The sequence below is a fragment of the Lepisma saccharinum genome, chromosome 20 (genome assembly GCF_977018435.1).
Source record: "Lepisma saccharinum chromosome 20, izLepSacc3.1, whole genome shotgun sequence".
NCBI classification, from domain to species: Eukaryota; Metazoa; Arthropoda; class Insecta; order Zygentoma; family Lepismatidae; genus Lepisma; species Lepisma saccharinum.
In genome coordinates this window covers 69,586,745-69,613,781 of record NC_139248.1, presented here as the reverse complement: position 1 = coordinate 69,613,781, position 27,037 = coordinate 69,586,745, and the positions used below count along the sequence as shown (strand labels likewise).

Sequence of the window (27,037 nt, the reverse complement as noted above, 5' to 3'; positions counted from 1 at the left end):
GTGGTAGCGACTCTACGCAGCAGACTGGACCTATAGTTTAAAGTGGATTCTAAACCAGGCATCAAACCCAGGCTTCCTCCTTCCAGTTTTACAATTCAGTTTTGACTACCCTTATGACACCCATGTTTTTTTTGTTCGTTCATACCCCTGACAAAATATCGGATTTACTGATGTGTCCAGGTGAGTCTTTTACTATCCTAAGACATTGTGTGAACTATACTTTAAGTTTAGGTAAATATTTTCTCTATTTCACTCATCCACAATTGTTAGTCATAAATTACAAAACAAATAATAACCTATGTGTATTTTTCTAACACATTTCTTTCATAACATGTTGTGTATCTTGTCCTTCGAATATAATCAGAGCCTGTGAACCTTACACTTATTAAAGCTTTCTACACACACCTCTCCTTTTGCAAATCACAATAGATCTTTCAAGTAAAAAAAGCTCACAATATCTAGACATGAAAAATAACTGAGAAATAATGTTACATATATAAAAAAGCAGCACATTCCAAATTTTCAACACTCCAGCTACGCTTGGGGAGAAGACGTCACACGCACACCCACAAACACTCACTCGCTAGCTAACTTCGTCCTTGAACGTTCCTGGGACAACATACAGCTACTCTCCTTTGCAACTGAAGAACTAGAGTCCACAATAACTATTAATCCAGGTCCACTTTTTGGAAGCTCTGTGCCCCAGTGTGAACCTTCGACTCTTTCATTTTATTTAAAGACATGATTAGGTCGTCCATACATATTGGCCTTAGCGCATCGTGAAAAATTTCCTCTGTATCTGACGTACTAGCTCTAATTCTGGAAGGAAGAAGATAGTGACATTAATTTAATAACATGGGGAAATCCAGTGAAGAATCTTAAGAGCATCCATTGTCATGGGTGGGACACGCAGACTACATTTTTGATACGAAAGTAACTATTCTTCCGATAGTTGAGCAACATTTTTCTTAGTTTCTGTGCAATGAATGAAACAATTTTGTGTCACGGGTGGGACAGATGAAACACTGCCCCTTCACTTAATAAGAAATATATTTTAATTTCTGTGAATTGTCAAAGGATGAAAAATTAATTATTTTAGACAGAGAGAGATAAGGTAATTAACCTTTGAATTTTCTAGTGCAGTTGAGGGGGAAATGAATTGCATTTTGGTGTCATGGGTGGGACACAATACAAAACACAAGTAAATTAAAAAGTTAAAATAAACAAACAATATGTAAAATACCTTGTACGTTAAAAGTTAATTATGTATAATACTTGGATTTTTATGCAAATGACAATTTTAGATTGTTCACTGACAAGATAGGATAAAGTTACAGCATTTCATTTAACTTTAAAAATTAAGGTTCAGGAGCAGTTTCACATGGAATGCCCCCTACTAAAATGTTCCGGCAGATATATATGAAAACATCTACAGCATATATGTGAGGACCAGTAACATTTTCCTTAACCGTAGCTTGTCTTTGCTGTACAAGAAACTTACACAAGGCAGGGGGGGTGGGTTAGATGCCCACCATTCTTTTAATCACTAAAATTAAAAATAAACATTTGTTTCTTGAATCACTATTTCCTTTGTTTTTTATATAAATTCCAGTCATATAAGATTTACAAAGATTATCATCATTTATAAAAAAAAAGAACCGATTATTTACTGTTACTTGCATCAATTTCTCAAGACATGTTTTACCATTCACTAAAAAAAATATTTTGCATGAATGCTTTTTGGTTTATAAACGTTAAGTTATATACGAGGGGTGTCCTGATAGGGTTCCCATAGTTCAATCTGAAAATAATTTGGGGATTTGAAATAGCAATTCTTTGTAAGTGTATATGCAAAGCGGTGTCCACTTCGAACCATCCTATTTGTCTTTGCAGGAGCTAGAAGTGTGCTAAGTGCGCAACGACAGAAAAATTAAGAGAGAAGAGATACGAGCAGTGATCAATTATCTGTTGAAAAAGAAGTTGAGTCCCAAGGAAGTCCATGAGGATATGGTGACATTAGGAGAGGATGCTCCATCCTTTGCCACAGTGAAGAGATGTGTAGCCGAATTTAAGCGGGGGAAAGTGAGTGTGGAAGATAAACCTTGCCCAGGCAGGCCAGTGGAGATGGTGACACAAGAAATTGTAGAGAAAGTGCACAAGATTATTCTTGCAGACAGACGTGTGACTATTCGATATATTGCAGAGAAACTGAAAATGTCCAAATAAACAGTGGAGCTCATTGTGGATGACCAGTTGGGGATGAAAAAGGTTTCTTCGCGTTGGGTTCCAAAACTTCTGACAAGTGAACAAAAGTTGACAAGACCAATGATCTCAGAATGAAATCTTGAGCTGTTCCAGGCTGATCCAAATGGATTTGTTGAACGACTTGTGACTGTTGACGAAACTTGGGCTCATCACTATGTACCGGAGCCAAAACAGGCATCAAAACAGTGGAAATATCCTGGCTCCCCCACCCCAAAGAAGGCAAAGTCCGGTCCCTCTGCTGGGACGACAGTCTTCTGGAACTCTAAAGGGTGTTTTGTTGGTCGATCATCTCCGAAAGGGAAACACCATGACAGGGGAGCATTATGCTTCCCTGGTGAGGCAATTACGGGGTGTTTTTAAGACTAAGCGACGGGGAAAGATCTCTAAAGGGGTGATTCTGCATAAGGACAATGCACGTGTTCACACATCGCTTGTTGCGATGGCAACCATCCATGATTGTGCGTTCGAATTGTTGGAACATCCCCCTTATTCAATTGATCTTGCTCCATCAGAGTTTCATCTCTTCCCTAACTGGAAAAAGCTTTGGGCGGTGTGCATTATCAGTGCTGTGGGTGACTATTTTGCAAGCCTTGAGAAAAGCTTTTATGAGACCGGAATAAAAGCACTGCAGAAGCGTTGGCAAAAGTGTGTGGGCCTGCAGGAAGACCGTAGAAAAATAGGTTGCTATTGTGGTCCCATCCTGTTCCCTTCTAGGTTAGGATCACTACTTATGGGACACCCCTCGTAGTAATTACAAAAATATAATCTTTAACAAAAAAGAACCAATTATTCAGTTATTTGCATGAGTGTCATGTCACAATACACATTCCTAGGAGGACGGGGAAGGGGACTGATAGAGCAATCATGAGATTTTTTTCTCTCTTACATACATTATCTTTATGATTTTATGAACAAACATAATACAGAATACACTGGAAACACCCTTGGGAAGAACGTAATTTATTTTCAATTTATTTAATAAAAATTAAGGCTGAGCCGATGCCAATACTCTTAACGATTCCCACCAATACCGATACTTGGAAATTGAAAAATTAAAATTTGTTCAAAACATTGATCAATATTGGTATGTAAATATTCTTCTCCAATTATATACATCATTTTACCAAGAAATTTGTTTTAGAATACTTAAGAATTATATCAGGATATTAAAATAGATATTATGTAACCACAAAATATAGTTTTTCGTGCAAAATGGGTGCAAAATAAACAGACAGCTTGAATTTTGCATAATTTCCAGGATAAATTAGACTCCGCGAAAGTATCACGTGACATTTTTGCTGGCCCTGTGAAAGACCACTATGCCATAAAAGTATCGGAAGATGAATTCCAACCAATGCCACTGGTAGTAGCCGATACTGGTACATCGGTATCAGGCACTCAGCCCTAATAAAAATGTTCACCATAGAAAAAGTGAAAAATTAGACATGGTGGGCCTGGCAGCTCAAGACATATGCTACCTATGTTTAGAAGCAAGTTGTAGGACAGTCTCAACAATACAAGCATGGAAAAAGGTGAGTGTGTGTGTGTTGGGGGGGATAAAAATGAAGGTCATAATGAAAATTCAGGTGAAGTTAAGTAACTTACGACTTGGGTTCTCCCATCCTCATGTAATCCCTGACCCTGTAAACGGAAGCATTTCGGCAGAGCTCTCTTAGATCGGAGCCGGAAAATCCATCGGTGAGGTTCCCTATTTTCTTCATATCAACATCCTCCGCAACAGGTTCACAGTTCAGGATGAGCTTGAGGATTTGTTCTCGCTGTCTTCCACTCTGCAAAGAATATTTCAAACACTTAATATTGCACGTTAGTACCTGCAACTGGACGTTTCCAGCCAAAAACTACATCCATGAAAATAAAGGGTGTCTCCAAAAAGATGGGATATTTTGAAACAGAGGTGTAGAGAAGAGAATAAATAGTACAGAGGATGCCATTATACACATTACATGCTGCTGAAGAGATTGGTAAGTTGATCTCTTGACGATGATGACCATTTCTGCAGTTGTTGAGGGACATCCTACATAACCCGATGTAACATGTCCACAGGAATCTTGGTGATTCTTTATTGTAGCAGGTCAAGTCGAAAGGATCCGTGAGGAAATTGCCCAGATTTCTGTGGACATGTCATGTCCAGCTATGCAGAATGTCCCTCGATGGCTGCAGGAATGGACGTCTTCTTGTATATGATGGCATCCTCTGTACTATATTTCCATGATTAAATATCTTAAAACTATTTATTCTCTTCCTTACACCTCAGTTTCAAAATTTCCCATTTTTTTCAGCCTCTCTATCCCGGCAAGATTCCTATTCTTTTGTTTTTCCATTCTCCTCTAAGGCAGGGGTAGACAGAATTTAAAATAACTCAGGTGCCAGCTTTTTTTTTTTTTTTTAAATATGGGCTAAGACAGCTATGAATCCAACAAAGACAAGCTATGCAATGTGATCTGAAAACATTAAATGTATTAATTAATAGAAGATTGAATCAAAAGTAATTAATTCTTGCACTGGAGTTGCATTCCTAAAGAAGGCTCATAACTAACAGCATAAATAACTATGCAATACATACTAATATCTGGCAGACTCTACCATATCGCTGCAATTTTAAAATTCCGCTAGCAACTGTGCAAAAATTTAAGATGGCATGTTTATTATTCAGATTTAATGATACATGTCACACAGAAAATGCACAAAAATGAAAAAAACAACAACATACTTTACTTGATATTAAAAAAAAATGTAATGGGAATTTCTGTAACAGAACTCTGAATCGAAAAATTCAGGTGCAATGGTGAACAGGCACCCAAGTAACACAAGTGATTGAGATTGGAAAACATGAAAAAGCAGTGAATAATTTGTATAATGTGAACACACAACAAAAACTCAACCTTCCATGTTCATGATAAAGTACAAAATGAAAGTATTTTGATCCAAGTTAAACGTTAATTATTAACGCTGTCTCGTTGTAATCAAGGAGTTCTGGTAGAGGTGCATGCCACAGTGTTTCACATACCATTTCCATTCCCAATTAGTCTATCTTGGTAACATTGTTACCATGCAATCAAGGGATCCTGGGTTTGATACCCAGTGGAGGCACATAGTGGTTTGGATTCTATTTAACTTATACCTAGAGGCACATATTTTTTGTAAATAAAAAAGCAAAATTTCGGTACAAAAACAGTCAATTTCGGGTTCAAAAGCAGTCAATAACATGAAATTTCGCTGTGATAGCAGTGAAAAAGCAGCATATAAAATGACATTTTGGTTTTAAAAATGTGAATATAATCTCAAATTTGATTTCAAAATTGCACTATTACACAAAATAAATGTATCCCTTCTAATAGCACATTAAATCATTACCAGAAAATTAAGTTTATTCCTGTATAAAGGAGTCCATTTTTGCTTCTCAAAAGTTTGCAGCAGAATTAATAATTTTTCCGTGAATTGCATAACTCATAGGATACTTCAGACTTCAGAAAGTGTCGCGTCGGTATATAAACGGTAAATTTCGTGTTTAAGAGCCTATTTCGCATTTTGCAGTTCATTTCGCATCATTTCGTGACAGAACAGGGTAGGAAAATGCACCTCACACCTTACAGAAACATTAAAAATTAACATTAGAATGTGTTATTTCATATTTTGTGTTTTCGTCAAAAACGAAATATGCATGCCTCTACTTATACCGCTGGACTTAAGCAATGCCAACAGCACACCAATTACTATATCATTGCTACTGAACACAAATTTTAACTTCCACGCTGCAGAGAGAAATTACAAGTGCAAGCACCAAAACAAGTATCCCATGCATTGTGCGAATAAAGTTTGGTGAATGAGTAAAAATAACACTCATATTTGAGGCGTGTGCAACTTACTCATGTTATGAATATTAAAAGTATAATATAAAAATATACACTATGAAATACGTTTCGTGAGTATCTGTTTTCGTCTATGCCAGAATGATCATTACAAAGCAGTGTCAATTAAGGCAAGGATTGAGGTGGTTGGTAAAACAGGTTAAAAAGGATAAAAATTTGACATAATATCAACTGACCCCAAACACGTAAAACCTTCATGCTCTAATCCTAATTTCAAAAACCCCAAATCAAAAAAAAGTCCATAAAAAAACCCTTTTACAAATGAAACACATTAAAAAAAAAACCTTTACACTGCAATGCTCACTGTTACGAAGTATGCGTCGAACTGATATGTAATGATCATTCTGGCATAGACGAAAACCTGAAGAAGGGAACAGAAGGATCCAGAAACGTTGTTTTTTCTCAAAACAGATACTCACGAAACGTAAGTATTTCATAGTGAATATTTTTATATTATACTTTTAATAAAAATAACATTCAGCTGATATTAGCCCATATTAGCTTTGACAAAACCACATAACAATATTTCTCAATTTCAGTGTATACTTGAGTCTTTATGTTGCTACTAGGGATCGCCAAATCCAGATATCAGATATTGTGATAAACCAGATTATTCAGATATCGGATATCCACATTATCCAAAATATCTGAATGTGTGCATTATCCAGTTTGATCATTTATCCGTTTTATGGGCTATCCACATGTTCTTTTACTCGTCATGTTTGTATTTCACTGTACGGATTTTCTACATATCTTTCATCATCTGGATATTGTAGCCATTCCAAGTTACCACACCACCGTGTTACGTTCGTATGGTCTCTGGGCGTAGAAACTTACAGGCAAGCCTACGTGGAACGTTGCAGGCATTCGACGAAGAATGGCACGGTCCAGATCTTGCGGCCTGTTGGTGGCCCCCATCACGATCACCGTGCAGCTGGAGTCCGTGATCAAGCCATCCCACAGAGACATGAACTGAGCTTTCATCATGGCGGTCGCCTCGTGGTCATGGGAATTGCGATTTCGTAGGAATGAATCTGAAAAATAAAAGCACACGAAAAATTTCAGTGTTACTTTGAGAAACAACATTGGGAAGTGAAATAAAATTCTGTCAAGTCTGTAATATGTACAATAATCCAATTTTGAAGCAATGGAAGGTGACATTTTGATCGTTTGCGTGGTCTGCAAAAATAACTACTTTGAGATTACATAACAGGTATTTTAATGTTCAGATGTAATTCTTGAATATTTAGAGCAAAACTAGACTAAATTGATGCTTACAAATGGGGTGGAATACACATCAACTAATATTACCGTATTTACGCGTGTATAATGCGCACCCTGGTTTTTGATAGGGAAAAGTGACAAACAATTATATCTTGTATATAATGCGCAGTATAATTCAGGTGCAAGAAATGGCTTTCTTAGTTGTAGGAGGTGCATGCATGAATTCCGCCAGAATGAACTGCTTTTGTTAATTAGCAGTTAACAGCAAAAGATTTCTTCCATTAAGGCATTACACACTCCAAAAATGTCATATTATTTGGCCAGTAATACATTTTAATTATTATTTTCTTTTTCCTTATCTTTTCGTTCATCCAAAGTACCATAAAAATCAGAATGTTCCTTCATTTCATCCGCATTGCACATTAGTGTAGCCATCTTGAATGGAAAACTGTTACCATATTCAGAAACTACAGAATTTAAACTTTACAACGATATATAACATGATAGGGTTCCGTAAACACAAAAAAGCAATGCAGGTGTCACAAAATCATGGAAACCATGTACGGTTTCATGTTGGATGTCCAAATTATTCCGTGCACAGTTCTTGGTGACAAAAATTTTGGAAAAAAGTGTGCATTATACATTACTAAATATGGTATATTATTCAATATTTTGAACAACTTTTATTGCTACAATTTTCAAGCATTTCACTGCATAATCGTCGCAGCTGTGGTGTCAAATTTTTATGTAAAGAAAAGTGCGACCAATGGATGAAGCTGTTTTTTTTTAAGGTACCACATCAGTGGTACTTAATAATCATTTATTACTACACTGCCTTTGTTGCAAGATTATGATGCCATGCAGTGGCCGCTCCTGCAATGTTTTCTATGCGCTCCTGAAATTTTATATAATTTCAGTAATCTCAGAAATTCAACACAAAGTGTTGGTTATTTTTTTAAAAATACGAAATAGACAAAATGTAGGTCAACAATTACAAAATTTGAACTCTAAATTCACTGAGGTGAGCACTAAATAGAAACAACTAATAGGTGAAGTTAATACGTATCAACAGAGTTACTGCAATTTATGAGTTAGTGGACACCACAAATAACTTCAAGACTGTTTTATTTATTTATTTTTATGTGGGAGGTGGTCGAGTGGATTCAATCAAAGGGGCCCTAGCAACTTAACCTGTGGGCCCTCAGAAATGCTGTATTAATTTACTTGCTCACAATAACCTAAAATAGGAAAACAAAATCCCTCATCTCACACCTTTATAGATATATGTAACGTTTGTCGGAATCTTTTAGAGTATGTCTGCAGTTATGAATGCAGTAGGAAGATTCAGTCTGTTTTTCATTGACTCACAAACAATAAAACTTGGTAATTCATGAACTTTTACCACTAATATTAGTGTTATGTGTGGTATTTAAAATGTAACTTCCCACAAAATATTTTCAAAGGATACCAAAGCCTTTTAATATTCAAATAAGAACTCAGACAAATCCCACACCTGTTACACGTTACAGATTATTTTCGACTTTTAGATATAGTATGACAAGGTAGTTCAATTTTCTTTTAATCGTTAAACACTTCAAAGGTGGTGTTGGGGGAGGGGGATGCCCGTTTCCCTCTGACGTCATCGATGAGATATATACGTAGGTTGTAGTATTTTCGATAATTTTTTTCTAAAGGCTCCCCCAATAATTCAGTTGCGGGGGGGAGGGGGGGGGGGCAGGGTACTGCGCTATGACACTGGATACATGGAATATATATATTATATATACATTAAAATTGTAGTCCACATCGACATACATAATTTCTTCCTGACAGTTTAGCTAATATTTTTTCCCATCTGAAAAATATTAAACTTGAGAAAATTTACTAGTCTTGCAAAGTATAGACTTAAAAATGTAATCCTCTTTGTCCGAAGATTGTAGCCCACTATCATTGGTTTTGATATCTGATGCACAGATGCAACGATTCTGTGATGGAAAGTTATAAAGCGATTTTTGCATTGTAAAAACACTGTTCGATGATTATACTTTGACATACAGTATTTTCAATTTAAAAAAAAAAAATCTTTGATTACAACAAAAATTTCTAAATTACCTATTTCGTCAATGAAGATAATGCATGGCTGTAACTTCACCGCTAGGGTGAAAACTGCTCCCGCCAGCTTCTGACTTTCTCCGTACCATTTGTCTGTCAGGATCGAAACATCCAGGTTAATGAAGCGTGTTCCAGCTTCCTTAGCCGTCGCTTTGGCTATCAAAGTCTTCCCGCATCCTGGAGGGCCATGCAAGAGAACACCTGCAAAATAGGTGAGCATGTTACATAACCAGGGTGGATAAAGATCATGAATTTATTTTAAAAATTTAAATCGAATTACATATAGAAAGGCTTTTTCAGGTAAACAACCCTATCTATTACATACATAGTAGTAATTAATATTTTTAAATATATATAAATATGTATTATATACATTTTACTTTATTCTTCAAATGGTCATGTGTTTTTGTATGTTTAGAATGAAATTTTCTTTTAAAAAAGTGGTGAAAATGAATAATCACAACAACAAACGAATGTGTATAATTAATTGGAAAACACAAGGTTGAAAAGCAAAAATCATAACAATAAATATGTCTGGAAAAAAATCATCATTATTTTTGGACAGGAAAACCTGGAAATGTCAGGGAATTTCAAATCAAAAAATTGTAGCAACCTTGAGTAACAAGTCACATGTTGCCAATTCGATGTAAAATCTCCCTACAGAGCACAAACTGATTTTCTTCATTCAGCAAGATGAAGTCAACTTTATTAAAGGAGGTGTGTAAACTTTGAAACGTTGCTTTCCTCGTCTCGGTGCACCAACGTAAGTCAACTTTAACTGAAGAAAAAAAAGCTGAGCTACCCACACATTTATTTCAACCATTAAACTGGTTATGCTAATCATTATTACAGCCTGTACATACCAAATTAGAGAAACTATTACAGAATATTTCTTTGAATCCAAGATGCAATCGAATGTAATGCTTGTTTTTAAGGGAAAAAAATGTACTTCCAATTCAAGGAACACAGATGTACATAATACCAATACTTTATTGGAACAATATCGTGCCATCACATTTACTGTTCATAAGACATATTAAGATTTACAGACTTTCCAGACCAATAACCAAAAGTTTTCAGATCAAGTCATTGGAGCAAGTTAAACATGCATGTAACAAGATCACCATATTTTAGCTAAACACCACATTTAGAATCCAAGTTACCCAAGTTTTTAGAATTTCACTTCACATGTCAAAAGTAATAACCAGAAGGGAAATTGAACAGAAAGTAACTGTTGGGTAGGGGATCAGGGGGTGAGCTAATGGTAAACAATAGTTTTGATAACATAATAAGTAGGCTATAGCATAATACATAATTATAGTAAATTTTAGTAACGTAACTACACACAACCCAAAAATTGCAACAAGAAAGTAGTAAATGCCAATAGCCACTTCCTGTAGTAAATTTCTACTTGAAAATACTTCAAAATGTGACCCATTTCCTAAAGTATTTAACATACAATTTCTACTGTAACTAGTGGTAACACTCAGTTATTAAACTGAAGTGCGGTTTGTCCACAACAAATTTAAAACTTCTTGCATGTCCTTTTTTTCCTTTGATTGTTAAAAAACCTGCCCTTAGTTCACTACTACAGAAATGTTGACTTTCGTAAATTCCCTGACTTAATTTACAGATTTTCCAGACAGATTTACATTTGAACAATAACGGCACATTACACCATATTACACAAATAACATACATACTATATTTATACACATATATTCAAATCCAAGGTGCATTAATATTTTCAACATCCAACCCACCACCAAAGTGCACCTTACATTCAAAGAAATATGTTACTGTAAATTATGCAAACTCAGTTGAAGAAAGCTTAAAATAATAGAGCAATGAGAGAGAACGGTACCTTTAGGTGGCTGCGTCAAAAGGGAATCAACAAAGAGGTCCTTCCTCTGGATAGGCAAGATGACAGTTTCCCTCAGTTCTTGGATAACCTTTTCCAGACCAGCAATATCCGACCAAGTTACAGTGATTTCGCTAGGATCCACCAGGTGGCTGGCAATCATCATTTCATACTCTGTCAACTATAATGAACAAACACATCATGCTGAAGAGTGGCGCTTAATGGGTAGGGCAACTTATTTATATAAGGGCTTGGGCAAATTTTTTTTTTCATGTGAATGCAGAACTGGCATGTCCGAAGTATGCAAATGGAAGGGGCTTGTGTATGGGAGTCGCGTATTCTGACAATTAAACCTGATTTACCAAAACAATTCTTATTTATTGCATATATTTATCATAGGCTATATTAGTTAATGCAGGCATGCAAGTAAAACAAAAATGGAAGTTGCAACAGCTTTAAATGTTCCAAAAAATTTATATGTATTGAAAAAAGTTGGTTTCCCGCCGGTAACTGCAGGCAGAATGGGAAAATACGTCACTGGTGTATGGCACTGTGGAATGTATGAACGATGCACATCATGCCACATGTGATGTCAGAAAGCATGCATTAACATTACAGGAACAAAAGAGACGCAAACTACTGTAGGACACTGTTCTCCACCAGCTCCCTGTGGCAATCTCTGGCATTTCTTCCCCTAAGAACAGCTATTTTCATACAGAAACTGTGTTTACACTAGGCCACGACTCAACAAAGGATTGCCACTGCCCTCTGCACGATAACCATCCAACACACTGCCATCTAGTGACATGTTCATATATTACAGGTGCCATGCTCTCTGGTACATACAATCATATTGTGGTACCATTTGGGGAGAAATACAGTTGTCATGACTTATGCTCCAGCCCTCGTATGTATATAATTATTTTACTCACACACTTACTCAACAATTCAGATTTTGTTTAGCTATACTGGAGAAAACGTGTTCTTTGAAACTTCTTAGGCCCATGAATGTGATCCATTTTTGGTTGAACTCCATCGCTAACAATTTCCAAACAAATTAGTGGCAAAAGAGCAAGGCATACAATGCATACTTGGTATGTTGTTAAAAACAGTAGTGTGTCAACAAGTCAAGGCAATGCCCTAATCTATCATTAAACAGTTAAATTGATTGAACAAATCTGTAATGATGCTCTATGACTTTAAAAGTCACTTACATACACAGACAACTAGAAAGTCAATTACCTCTTTGCTGTCATTTATCCCAAGTTTTCTCATTAATTCCTGGGCCTGAAAGAAAAAATAAATAAATCAATGTTCATGTACTTCATATCTTAGCATGCACATGTAAAACACAATGAGACCATAACTCGGAGCAAGACAATCATCCATTTTTTTTTTTTAGAAATTTTGCTTTCTTCATGAAAAGAATAGTGTTTACATTGTGGTTTGAGGGAATGAAATGTGGGACAGGGCAAATTGAAAAACACATTAGGGGCATTCCAGGATTACATGTGTGACATTTTACACACAAACTTTAAGGTTCTAAAAATGAGATTTGATTAAAATATTCATAATGAAGTGATTTCATAGGATTATGAAGCACTCTGTGGTGTCTGCTAACAAATGAAAAAAAGCTTGAGTACGATGGCATAGGCTGAATGCATGAAAATCATTAACAAAAGTGTATTACATGTGTAACGTTTTAAAAATGTAGCAAATTTTGGCTCACTTGTCTGTGAAGCATGTAAGAAATTTTTATTGGTGAAATATGTAAATTATATGCATTATCAAATATGTAAACCTTAATGCATTTAAAAATAATAATAATTTCCATATTAATTTATTTTTTATTAACATTGAGTAGGACCACTTTTTGTGGAATTCCCCATTAGTTACGGTTTGATTTTTTAGACTCTTAAATAAATCTGACTACCTTACTTAACAATTGCTGCATGTAATTACTTTGGAGGAATATTTATTTAGCCTGAACATCCATATAGCAGGTGTACATGGGTAATTTATCTGTCGTGTGAATTAACTAATGTCAACATCTGTTGTTTCTTTCTGAAGAAAATTTAATCAAAGGTATGTTTTAATAGCATTAACTCCAAAGATTAAAATTAAAACTCTTTCTATCTCTTCTTAGGTTCTGCCAACTATGTTCTTGCTGCCACTTCCAACTTTATTTCGGTCAGTGCTCTACGTTGTGTGTGATAGAAAACTGACCCCTCCCCCCACAAAAATTATGCATACGTGTGTGTGTGTTATCAAAATAAAATATGGTGTGATTATATTTGTATGTACAGCTGTGTATAATGATATCTGATTTTTGTTGCTAAAGTTTTGTGTTTACGAGTCATGTAATTTTAAAGTTCAAGGAATCCCACAAATGAACATGTGCAGAGACTTTAGATCATGTTAAATGTTATATGCAATACACCTGTGTGCACTGTCTATTTCCACAAAATTTCACACATTTTTGCTAGAAACAAATGAGTATCTGAAATACTATACATTGGAAGATGCTGGTGAAATGAGTTTCTCCAAGGTTTACAACGTTCGTCGAGGTATTTTCTTTCATCGTGGAATATATTTGACTGGGAAATTGTGTATTTTTCAAGAGAAATATCTCACCGTCGCAAAATTGCCATTGCTTTCATTTGCTTGCTCTACGACAACCGGATGCTGCATACATTTGATGACGTAAGCCCCTGTAAGTGTTTCAACCCCCTCCTTTTTTTCACTATGCTTGCCTAACGTAACCAAACCTAACCTAACCTTATCGGAAATGGTTCGTGGGGCTATCCGTGAATGGTTCATGGGGCTATCCATCAGCTACCCAGGCTATACATCAGCTACCCGTGCATAATGTAGAATTTCCACCGGTGACGAACACGATAGTAGGTATTTTTCGGTGCAGAAGGTTGAAACACTGCATACCCACAACGTGAGTCAAGATGTGCCCGCCATATTTTGTTTTCCGGGAGCGAAGAAAGGAATAAAAAAAAGCACTCGGAATGTGAAAAGTTGAGTTTGTTTTCGTGTAAAAAGCATAATGGCACCTTGAACTATGTTCCGTAATACACAATTGGTAAGTACGAACCATGCGAAACACAAAATATCCGATTTTAATGTGTCTCCGATCTATGAAACTGGTACCAAGAGTTTTGGTAAGGGTCCGATCTCGCACAAACGAATTTCTTCATTTTTACAGGAGAAAGTACTTACGGAATTGAGTTTGGAACGACTTGAGATGACCGGACCCCTCTCCGATTTTCTTCATATTTGGCATACTCACTAATTGAGGCCTCCTACCTTGAGTTTCTATAGATTAAGCTGTATCGCATTGTATTACGAACAAAATTTTAATTATGGTTGCCTAACCTAACCGTGGGGCTATCCGTCAATGGTTTTCGTGGTTATTTTCTTCACAAGAGCAAAATCTCACCTTCAAGAACCTTTCGAATGCATAATCGGTAAGTACGAATGTTAAAAATGACTAAACAAACGAGTGAAAAGTGTTTGTGCGAGATCGCACCAGTACCGATAAGGAGAAGAAGGGTATCCGTGGCCTTCGTTAAAATTACCACCCTAGGATTCTTCTGGAGTGACTGAGGAAAACTCGAGGGTAAAGAAACCATCAAGTACTGTACATTTGTAATACACTCACTGAACTAAAATGGTCACAAATCGAAAAGTAATGGGAGAAAACCACATATGCATCAATATAACCATTGTCTTACCTTTTCTTTTGCTTTCTTCTTCTGCTTTGTAGTTGGATCTATTTGATTAATCATCCATTTAACACTAAAGTATGTCACTGCAGTGAACATCGTCAGTCTTATAAGAAGACTAATAATTTCTGAACGGCTTAGTCCAGATGTATCACCCATTTTTATGTTAAATAAATTGTACAAAACTCTATGAAATCAAATTACAAGTAAAAATTCAACTTTCCACTGCTGTTTCACGCTCCTCGCACCGGATGCGGATCGCCTGCGTTCGTCGCGCAAATCGCAACGCAAATCTCAAACCAGGTGTACTATACCTGACGTCACGTAATTAATAAGCAGTTCTACATTGCAAGCTAATTATTCTTTTCCTTTCTATCTCTCTCTCTCTCTCTCTCTCTATGGTATTTGTCTACTCGTTGGTGAAAATTGTTAAGGGCCGATTTTTCAATGTCCAGTTAAGGTTCATGTTAGCACGTGCTGAAAGTTTGTGAAAATTTCGGTTTTTCAATGTACAGTTAGCTCGTAACTGGAACTCTGGTGGCGATTATCTTTACTGGTATAGCTTGATTTGATTCTAATGTACCACACTGGAAACCCGGGGTGGTTGATCTAAGGTCGGAATTTTTCCGGCTTTGTCCTCTCATAAAGCGACTCTAGGATCCACCCAGCCTCAAATCAAATGGTCCTGGCTGGGGGGGGGGGGGGTAAAGAAGGTGATCACATCACCTCCAAGATGGTCGACATAGAAAATATGTGGGGCCCTACCCTAAATGTGCCTTCATGGCACGGTGATAAATGCACAGTGAACTTTAACTTTACCTGTATGTATAAATTGTATTAGTTTCTGTAACCCTGAGTAACTACGTTTATTTTTTACATACGCATATACGAATCCTCTACTATGTCAATGGCTGAGGGCCCCCTAAAGGTTTACTTACTTGTCTCCGCCCCCACCCCCCGCACTGCGGGGTTTTGCGGCTTGTAGATCCGGCACTGTTCCTACGTCCATAGGCGTGCGCAGAGCTTCATATTAAGGGGCGCAAAAGTCTTGATAAATGTTCAATCGGAGAAAGGAAAACCTCGTTTCATCTCGCTGTTTTATTGTATTAATGGGCATGAAACAGGGCGTATATAAAGTGTGTCCGGACCCGCCGAAAATCAATGTATAGAAGAATTGAAACTTTATTAACACCAAAGATCTTTGCTCCCTCCTCCCCTTTATTTCCAGTCTCTGTGGTTCAGAGACTATTTTACATGTATACATGGTTTCCTACAGCATATTCCAAATAACTACACATAATTTATTCATTTCCAACACTGACGGTGGTGGGGCAGTTGTCCCCACTCTATGGTTAAGTTAAGCCTTGTCAACAAAGAAAAAGTAAATTGTCCTTACCTCCCCCTCCCCACTTTTGTCACCCAATCGCCGCTACTGATTTTCAATGTGTGGGCAATTTATTCTGCAAACACAAATAATACCAAGAAATTTCCTAGGGAATGAAGTTGGATAGTTCAATTTGATAGAAAATAATACACCTTCCTCCCTTCCGTAGCTGCTTGAAAATACTTAATTATCTAAAAAGCATAATATTGTTTAATAATGATACGATTGTAAATTCTAATCGAGAGCATTAGGATAGGCAAATGCCCTCTCTTGCCCCCCGTGCGCACTCCTATGTCTACTATAGACCTTTGTCTCTGTGTGTTCGGGTCGTTCTTGTCGTCATGTCGTCTGCATAGTTAAGAAACCTTGAGTTGATTAATTTAATCCAAACTGGATGAAGAAGTACAGTGAGATCCATGAGTATTACCGCGCAAATTGTCCATGACTATTTTCATTAATTTTTCTCTTACATTCTATGTGTTTTCAAGCGATGGATTTATATGCATGCTGGTCCAGAAGTTGTCAACAGCTTGTTTTCAGTTTTATTTTAATTCTTGAAGCTCTTATTGGGTCAAATAAAGTGCACGAACATGATGATGGACAATTTGCACGGTAATACTCATGGGTCCCACTGTACATGATGGATAGTTGTTGGTTAAATTATGATGTGAATCAGGCGAGGGGTGGACTGTGCTTAGGTTATGTCATTTGATTCAGTGTACACTGTAAAAAAAAATACACTTTCTGCACACTTTTGGAACACTTCCTAGAAACTACTTTTGATCACTTCTTGTACACATTAAATGTGCACAAGAAGTGTACAGGAAGTGCTTCAATAGTGTACACGAAGTGCTAAAAAGTGTACAGGAAGTGTACAAAAAGTGCAGCAAAAGAAGTGTACAGGAAGTGTGCAAGAAGTACTTCCAATATAAAGGTATCCCAAAAGTGTGTAAGAAGTGTGCTGCAGAAACTACTTTTGATCACTTCTGGTACACTTTACACATTTGGAACACTTGTGAAAATACTTGAGCGACACTTCTTGCACACATGAGATATATCGCAATTCAGTACTTATACTTAGTTTCTAGAATAAAAATACAGTTCACTCACATTTAACTTGACAATTGAAAGAGGAAAAAGCAACAACTTTCAACTGTGAACCTTAAATTTTGTGACATGTGTGTTTGTTTTTCTGCGACAGTTACCAGTTACCAGTTACGAGTCTTGGCTTGCTTTGCGCAATATGATGTGGAGTACCAGCGTCTGTGGACACCTTGCCTCCTCTTTGAATTGTTTTTGAAATGGCGTGCGATGTTTTCGGTGTTGAATTCCACTCCTGCAGCTGTCGCTTGGGGTGGGAAAGTGAGGGTGGCAGTGGCGGTTAGGCTGTGGTCACTTTTCACTTGTCGTGGCTGGTCGGCTCAGGGTCTTGGTAGACGATGAGTGTGTCTGTGTGGGTTGGCGGTACCAATGGCTCGTGCCGTTGGATTTGGGTTTTCCTGGAGTTTGGCCCAGAACGTGGCGGTTGTCCGCTGGATCACATCATCTAAGGGTGGAATGTCGAGGTCTTCGTGGAGTTGGACGTTTGTTGTATACCGTCCGTGTCCGCTGATGATACGTAGGACCCTGTTCTGTATGACTTGGAGTCTGCGGAGGGTCGTCTTGGGTAGGTGTTGCCAGGCAGGGCAGGCGTAGAGCAGAGCTGGTCGGATGATTACCTTGTACAGTTGAAGTCTGGTTTCCAGCCGCAGTCCTGGCGATCGTAGCATCGGGTAAAGTGCTCCCACGCGTTTGTTTCCTTGGTTGACGATTTTGGCTATGTGGTCTCTGAGATAGAGCCCTCTGTCTAGTAGCATGCCGAGATATGTTGTGGTTTGTTTGTGGGGAACAGGTTGTCCTTGTAGTCTGAGATGGTATTCGCGCGGACGGCGTCTACGAGAGAACACGATGGCGGTGCTCTTGTCGGGATTCACTCGCACTCTCCATTGTTTTGCCCAGTGATCGTATTGTTGCATTTGTTCTTGCATTCTGATGTAGGAAACACGAATATCCTTGGCTGCCGCAAAGTATGCGGTGTCGTCTGCGAAAGTGGCTGGGAGGCAACCAAAGGCTGTTGGTACATCCGCTGTAAACAGGGCGTACAGCAGCGGGGAGAGGGAGGATCCTTGGGGTACTCCAGCCGTGGTTGTTCGAATGGTGGAGATGGCTCCTTGAAACACTGCGAAGAAGGTGCGTTGATGTAGGTAACTGTCCAGCAAGCGTACGTAACAGTCAGGTATTCCAAGTCTGTGTAGCTTGTATATGAGTCCTTCGAGCCAAACCTTGTCGAAGGCCTTCTGTATGTCGAGGAATATGGCTAGTATGTGGTGTTTCCAGTTGAAGCGTACCGAGAGATGGTCGACCACCCTCACCAGCTGGGTGGTCGTGCTGTGGTGTTGCCTGAAACCAAATTGGTGGTCTGGGAGTAGATCAAAGTGTTGTACGTGGTTTTGTAATCGGTACAGGAGGAGGCGCTCGAAGACCTTGCTGACGTGAGACAGTAAGCTTATTGGCCGATAGTTCTGTGGGTGTAGCGGGCTTTTCCCCTTCTTCAGGATTGAACATACTCTGGCGGTTTTCCAAGCTCTCGGGTAGTAGCCAGTGAGAAGAATGGCGTTATATATTTGGGTTAGGACAATCAGGAGTTTCCTTGGGGCTTGCTTCAGGGCTTCTGTCGGTATTTTGTCCGGGCCTGGCGCTTTATTGTTTGGCAGCCGTCGTATGACTGTGTGAATCGCTCGGGGAGTAATTAGGTGTGGTATGTCTGCATGCGGCTGCTCTCTGAATGTGTCCAGGAAGTTGTCCACCGTTGCTATTTGTTCCTCGTCGCATGGTTCTGTATTGGGAGAAAACTGTTCTTGAAGGTTGTTAGCGATAGCGTCAACTTGTTCTTGTGGTTGAAATAGAAGATTGCCCTGTGGGTCGTGGAGGACTGGCGTCGTTGAGCTGGCGGTGTGTCCGCGGAAATTTCTTGCGAGCTTCCAGAATTCGTTATTTGGCTTGTCCGAGCTCTTCAGTTTTTCGTCCCAAAGGTGTTCCCTTGATCTTTGAAGGTGTCCTCTCACTCGACGTTTCAAGTTCTGGAGGAGCTGCCTGTATTGTGGATGTCGTGTCTGTTGATATTTGCGTCTGCTCCATCGCTTTAGGTGCAACAGGATGTGTAGCTTGAGGTCCGTTGTGTTTGGTTGCTCTTGACGGTTTTGTTTATATATATATATTTTTTTTTTGTCCTCGTTTTCCATTTAGAAGGCTACACCTTCTCTTTGGTAAGTGAATTGTTTTCATAAATGTTTTCCCTTGCAAGGTGATGGTCTAAGTGTGTTTTCAGTATTGAAGTGGTACAAATTTACTTATTCTGGAGGTAGTTCACTTAGATGTTATTTATTCAGTAGTGGGAAAATTACTTGTTAGGAAAGTAATAATTTGCTATGGTGCGGCATGTGTTGGATATATCACGTGCCGTAGTTCCGGAGGATGATGGATTATATACAGCTGATAATCAGGATGCTGTGGATCTATCAGGAAGGTATACATGGTTAAGAGATGCTGTAATGGTGTGCAGTGGTAAGTGGGAAGGCAGTCGTGTAGAGCATCTTCGTACATTGTGCTGAGAAGTTGTGGATGGTGCGAGTTCATTCGACCAGTTATATATTTGTGACGGATGGCTTCGATGTGGATTGTGATTTCCGGGAAGGTTATTCGCTCGTACAGTAGTCGTGTAGGACTTGGTAGGACTACTCTGAAGGCCAAACGAAGAGCATGTCTTTCCAGAACTTGTAGTTTGTGATAGAATGAGTCTGGCGCTGATATCCATGCAGTGTGGCCGTAAATTATTGCTGGTCGAAGGAAAGCCTTGTAGGTATGTAGGACAACCTGGGAGTTGAGTCCCCAGGATGTTCCAATTAGCCGTTTGAGCAAGCTCAGACGATTTGTAGCTTTTTGGACGATGTTGAGCAATTGAGGTTTCCATGTTAGCTTGGAGTCAAATATGACTCCTAGGTATTTTGCAGTGGTGGCAGGCAGAATTGGCGTTCCCCGTATTTTGATGTTTAATAATGTTGGGTTCCTTTGGATCTTCGAGCGACAGCCTGTCTGTAGAAACACCAATGATTGTGTTTTGAGAGCATTTATTGTGAGACGCCATGTGTCACACCATCTTTGGAAGGAGTTTATAGCTGGTTGGAGAGTTTTGTTTATAGCTTGGATGGTTGAACAACAGGCGAGAAATGCGGTGTCGTCAGCGAATTGGTAGATAGAAACTTGTGGGGGTTTTGGCATATCGGCAACGTATAGTATGTAGAGTAATGGTGATAAAGCAGCACCCTGTGGAACGCCAGAGTAAGGGAAAATGGGGTATGACATTGCTCCATTTACAGTGACATAGGCGACCCTATTTGTTAGGAAGCTGTGTACTAATCTGACATAGGAAAGCGGTAGGTGGAATTTATGGAGCTTGTAGATGAGCCCAGTATGCCATACTTTGTCAAATGCTTTCTCCAGGTCGAATAGTACTAGGCAGGATGGTTTGGATGTGTTGAAATGATTTGTGATGCGAGTCGTTAGTTTTAATAAATTATCAAGGACACTGTGTTGAGGTCTAAAGCCTGCTTGGTGCGACGGAAGTAAACTGTGTGCTTGTAAGTGCATGTGTATGCGTCGAACAATGATGCGTTCGAATATTTTGCTAAAGGTTGATGTGAGCTGAATAGGTCGATAGTTTGTTGCGTTGGTACTATCTTTGTTTGGTTTTGGGAACATTAGAACCTTTGAAATCTTCCAGTCTGTCGGGTAGTGTCCTGTGTGGAGGATAAAATTGTAGATAATGGCCAGAAAGGACAGCAATGCAAGCGGGGCCTGTTTAATCAATACGTATGTGATATTGTCCAATCCGGGAGCAGTGTTTCTCTTCCTACGCACAGTATTGATAATATCGTCTGTTGTGATAGGAACAGTTAGAGCATTTGTAGGATCAATAGTGTGCGTATTACTGGGTTGCAGTTGCCTGTTATTGGGGTTTGTGACTCTGTCAATTTTGGTCTGGAGGCGGAGATTTGGAGCTAGTTGCGGTGTCGGAGTGAAAGTGTCTTGCAAGGCATTTGCGAAGGCATAAGCTTTTTCAGTGTCTGTGTTTAGAGCTGCGTCCTTGATTGTTATGGGATAAGGAGTACTACTGGATTGTCCAGTGAGCACCTTGAAACGTTTCCAGTATTTTGTGGGATGGCTTTCGTCACTCAATTGGTTGCACGTTTCAATCCATCGACGTTGTTTATAAGCTTTTATATAGTTATGAACTGTACGCAGCCATTGACGGTGTAAGTTAAGGGATTCAGGATTTCTGGTCTGGAGATAGTCCCTGTATGCTCGTCGTGATGCTGTGATTAGGTGAAGATATTGCGGAGGTAGCTTTGGTTTGTAACTATTGAGAGTGGTCGTAGGTATGTTAGTGGTTGCCGCACTGGTAATCTGAGCAGTAAGATGTTCCACCGCCGTATCGAGTTCCTCTGAATTGTTTGGTTCTGGATGCGTGTGAGAAAAAGCATTCTGTAGCTTTTCACTATATGCCTCCCAGTTCGCTTTGTTGTAACACCAGATTTTTCGAGGTTGTATTGTACTGCTCGTATTGCGGTTACCAAGATTTAAGGTAATTTTCACTGGGTCATGGTCACTGCCGATGGAATCCAGCACAGATATGTTCAAGCAGGCACTTAGAGATGTTGATGTTATAACAACGTCAGGGGTGGTGTTACTTATGGGACGTGTGGCTCTGGGCAGTACATGGAATTCTGCTGTAGTGTTTTGGTCCAGAAATTGTAAAAAGTTTGTTTTGTCTTGCATGGTTCGACTATGATAATTGATGTCCGCTGCTATGATATAATGTTTGCTAAGGGTTTGGATATGTTGAAATAATTGGTATGGAATAGTCTCCCCTGGTCTTACATAGATGGTAGCAAATGTAACGACCCGGGATGGAAAGTAAATTGTACTAGCAGTATGTTCTGGCAAGTGGAAGTGTGGTGGGAAGGTAACTGTTCGATATGGTAATTTTCTATCTACTCCAATTGCTGTGCCGCCGTTTACTCTTAAGCCCGGCGGACCATCGTGGCGTAAGATGTTGTATGGTGGAATATGACAGATCATTTTTGGAGCAAGATAGGTTTCGTTTAGCGCAAAGCAGTGAACAGATTCTTCCAAGAGCAGGTGTTGCAATAAAGCTTTTCGTTTAGAAACGGATCGGATATTTAAAAATAGAAAATTATACATATTCCGTACTGCCATATTCAAAACCTTAAACCGCAGTTTCCAAGTGGGATATGTGGAAATGCACGTGAGGACCAGAGTATGTTGCATGGAGTTGCAAGTTGAAAATGGTTTTTGCCGATGCCGTTACTTGGGTTAATATGTGCGTTCTTAAAAATGGGTGCACATTTTGGAGAGTCAGTGTGAAGAAACGTATTAGATCTTCCACTGTTACAGGATGTCGTAGTGAGTTGTCAGGTTCCGTAGCAGTGTCATTGGTGCGCAGGGGGACTGTTAGGTCGGGGTGTTCAGGTATTGCTTCAGGCTTGGCTTTGCATTTGTAGCTGTATGTAGGATGGTTTTCCGTACATGTGACACATTTTGGTGGAGCAGTTTGGTTTTGACATTCTTTGGTTGAATGGGGTCCTGAACAGTATCCGCATTTATCTCGGTTTGGACATGCAGCAGTAGTGTGCTTGTTATACTGTTGGCATTTTTCGCACCGCAATGGAAGAGGTTGTTGAGAACGGGATGGTTCAACTTTGTACCTGCGTCTGTATATGTATGCTCCACTGTGTAGTAGTGTGTCTACAGCATTTTGTGAGTCTGTTAGGACCCGCACCATGTATGTGTGTCCGTTGTTATTGCGAATACGGATACATTTGCGGATTTGTACACCTTCGCATTGCAGTTCCTCAAAGATCTCCTCGTCTGTTAAGACAGGTTCTACACCCCTGATGACTACTGATAGTAGTGGGGATTTATGTGGTGGTGGTGGTTGTTTTTGAGTGGAAGCATTCAGTGTTTGGTTGTTTGCTTTGGCTCCATAAATTTCAAAAGAAGCTTTGTTTCTAATTAGTTTTGCAAAGTCTGGATCTGGTGATTTCAATATGATGCCATTACGGGTGAACAGTATTTGTGCCTTTGGTATATACTTAGATGTTTGTTGGAACACATGTTTTGCTGTATTGAATTTGGTGTCGTAATTGGTGAGCAGGAAGTTGTATAAGCTATTATCCTGTTGTTTGGATTTTAGTTGGGTTGCATGAGCTGTATTTCCTGTATCTCGTTTAATTGGTGATCTAGATCGTTGACGTTGAGGTAGAGGTAATCCTTCATAGGAATTGCGACGTCGGTGTTTTGTGGAATAGCTGGACGTTTGCATTGGATCATTGGTATTTCGTGAATCGAGCATCGTCTCGGAGTTTGGACCGTCCGTCCGTTTAGTACCTCCGGTGAAGGTTTTCACCCCTTCTCGCTGTCGTAGCAGCGTTGCAGGAAGACCATGATGCATATCAGAAGACCACAACCGTGAGTTGTTATATGATCCAATGGAACAAACGAAAATCCTGTGGGAAAGCGCACAAACTCAAACCAACCGGCAACTCAATCCAAAGAAGCGAATCCAAATTCCAAACTAATTGTAGAGCCCAAGACAAAAGAAGAGGAAGGATGGAGGTAGTAAGGGAAAACAGTTTCGAAAAATAGTGCAAGTCGTATGTCTGCTCCACTCAACGTGTTCAACCAAAAAGGTTCCTCGCAATCACCTAACCACCGTATAGGCCCAATTGGTACCGTTTGTCCGTTCCAGACTTACGGCTTCCACCTGGAATAATTGGCCCACGATGAGTGACACAAGAGAGACCGACTTACGATTACCTATACCTTGATCTTGTTTGTTTATATTTTTTTTTTTTTGTCCTCGTTTTCCATTTAGAAGGGTACACCTTCTCTTTGGTAAGTGAATTGTTTCCATAAATGTTTTCCCTTGCAAGGTGATGGTCTAAGTGTTTTCAGTAATGAAGTGGTACATATTTACTTATTCTGAGGGTAGTTCACTTAGATCTTATTTATGCAGTAGTGGGAAAATTACTTCAGTTAGGAAAGTAATAATTTGTTATGGTGCGGCATGTGTTGGATATATCACGTGCCGTAGTTCCGGAGGATGATGGATATTATACAGCTGGTAGTCAGGATGCTGTGGATCTATCAGGAAGGTGTACATGGTTAAGAGATGCTGTAATGGTGTGCAGTGGTATGTGGGAAGGCAGTCGTGTAGAGCATCTTCGTACATTGTGCTAAGAAGTTGTGGATGGTGCGAGTTCATTCGACCAGTTATATATTTGTGACGGATGGCTTCGATGTGGGTTGTGATTTCGGGAAAGGTTATTCGCTCGTACAGTAGTCGTGTAGGACTTGGTAGGACTACTCTGAAGGCCAAACGAAGAGCATGTCTTTCCAGAACTTGTAGTTTGTGATAGAATGAGTCTGGGGCTGATATCCATGCAGTGTGGCCGTAAGTAATTGCTGGTCGAAGGAAAGCATTGTAGGTATGTAGGACAACCTGGGAGTTGAGTCCCCAGGATGTTCCAATTAGCCGTTTGAGCAAGCTCAGACGATTTGTAGCTTTTTGGACGATGTTGAGCAATTGAGGTTTCCAGGTTAGCTTGGAGTCAAATATGACTCCCAGGTATTTTGCAGTGGTGGCAGGCAGAATTGGAGTTCCCCGTATTTTGATGTTTAATAATGTTGGGTTCCTTTGGATCTTCGAGCGACAGCCTGTCTGCAGAAACACCAATGCTTGTGTTTTGAGAGCATTAATTGTGAGACGCCATGTGTCACACCATCTTTGGAAGGAGTTTAAAGCTGGTTGGAGAGTTTTGTTTATAGCTTGGATGGTTGAACAACAGGCGAGAAATGCGGTGTCGTCAGCGAATTGGTAGATAGAAACTTGTGGGGGTTTTGGCATATCGGCAACGTATAGTATGTAGAGTAATGGTGATAAAGCAGCACCCTGTGGAACGCCAGAGTAAGGGAAAATGGGGTATGACATCGCTCCATTTACAGTGACATAGGCGACCCTATTTGTTAGGAAGCTGTGTACTAATCTGACATAGGAAAGCGGTAGGTGGAATTTATGGAGCTTGTAGATGAGCCCAGTATGCCATACTTTGTCAAATGCTTTCTCCAGGTCGAATAGTACTAGGCAGGATGGTTTGGATGTGTTGAAATGATTTGTGATGCGAGTCGTTAGTTTTAATAAATTATCAAGGACACTGTGTTGAGGTCTAAAGCCTGCTTGGTGCGACGGAAGTAAACTGTGTGCTTGTAAGTGCATGTGTATGCGTCGAACAATGATGCGTTCGAATATTTTGCTAAAGGTTGATGTGAGCTGAATAGGTCGATAGTTTGTTGGGTTGGTACTATCTTTGTTTGGTTTTGGGAACATTAGAACCTTTGAAATCTTCCAGTCTGTCGGGTAGTGTCCTGTGCGGAGGATAAAATTGTAGATAATGGCCAGAAAGGACAGCAATGCAAGCGGGGCCTGTTTAATCAATACGTATGTGATATTGTCCAATCCGGGAGCAGTGTTTCTCTTCCTACGCACAGTATTGATAATATCGTCTGTTGTGATAGGAACAGTTAGAGCATTTGTAGGATCAATAGTGTGCGTATTACTGGGTTGCAGTTGCCTGTTATTGGGGTTTGTGACTCTGTCAATTTTGGTCTGGAGGCGGAGATTTGGAGCTAGTTGCGGTGTCGGAGTGAAAGTGTCTTGCAAGACATTTGCGAAGGCATAAGCTTTTTCAGTGTCTGTGTTTAGAGCTGCATCCTTGATTGTTATGGGATAAGGAGTACTACTGGATTGTCCAGTGAGCACCTTGAAACGTTTCCAGTATTTTGTGGGATGGCTTTCGTCACTCAATTGGTTGCACGTTTCAATCCATCGACGTTGTTTATAAGCTTTTATATAGTTATGAACTGTACGCAGCCATTGACGGTGTAAGTTAAGGGATTCAGGATTTCTGGTCTGGAGATAGTCCCTGTATGCTCGTCGTGATGCTGTGATTAGGTGAAGATATTGCGGAGGTAGCTTTGGTTTGTAACTATTGAGAGTGGTCGTAGGTATGTTAGTGGTTGCCGCACTGGTAATCTGAGCAGTAAGATGTTCCACCGCCGTATCGAGTTCCTCTGAATTGTTTGGTTCTGGATGCGTGTGAGAAAAAGCATTCTGTAGCTTTTCACTATATGCCTCCCAGTTCGCTTTGTTGTAACACCAGATTTTTCGAGGTTGTATTGTACTGCTCGTATTGCGGTTACCAAGATTTAAGGTAATTTTCACTGGGTCATGGTCACTGCCGATGGAATCCAGCACAGATATGTTCAAGCAGGCACTTAGAGATGTTGATGTTATAACAACGTCAGGGGTGGTGTTACTTATGGGACGTGTGGCTCTGGGCAGTACATGGAATTCTGCTGTAGTGTTTTGGTCCAGAAATTGTAAAAAGTT

General features: G+C 39.4%; 1 protein-coding gene across 1 annotated transcript; it reads right to left on the bottom strand.

Annotated features, from left to right (window-relative positions):
* Positions 1–220: 220 nt before the first annotated feature.
* nmd (no mitochondrial derivative) lies at positions 221–15,354 on the bottom strand. The gene is made up of 7 exons (XM_083141588.1): positions 15,096–15,354; positions 12,595–12,639; positions 11,356–11,533; positions 9,492–9,692; positions 6,993–7,189; positions 3,871–4,055; positions 221–819 (listed from the first exon to the last, which is right to left on the bottom strand). Exons 1-7 carry the CDS (start codon positions 15,243–15,245, stop codon positions 669–671), a joined length of 1,107 nt encoding a protein of 368 aa, XP_082997714.1. The 5' UTR covers positions 15,246–15,354; the 3' UTR covers positions 221–668.
* Between the last annotated feature and the right edge of the window lie 11,683 nt (positions 15,355–27,037).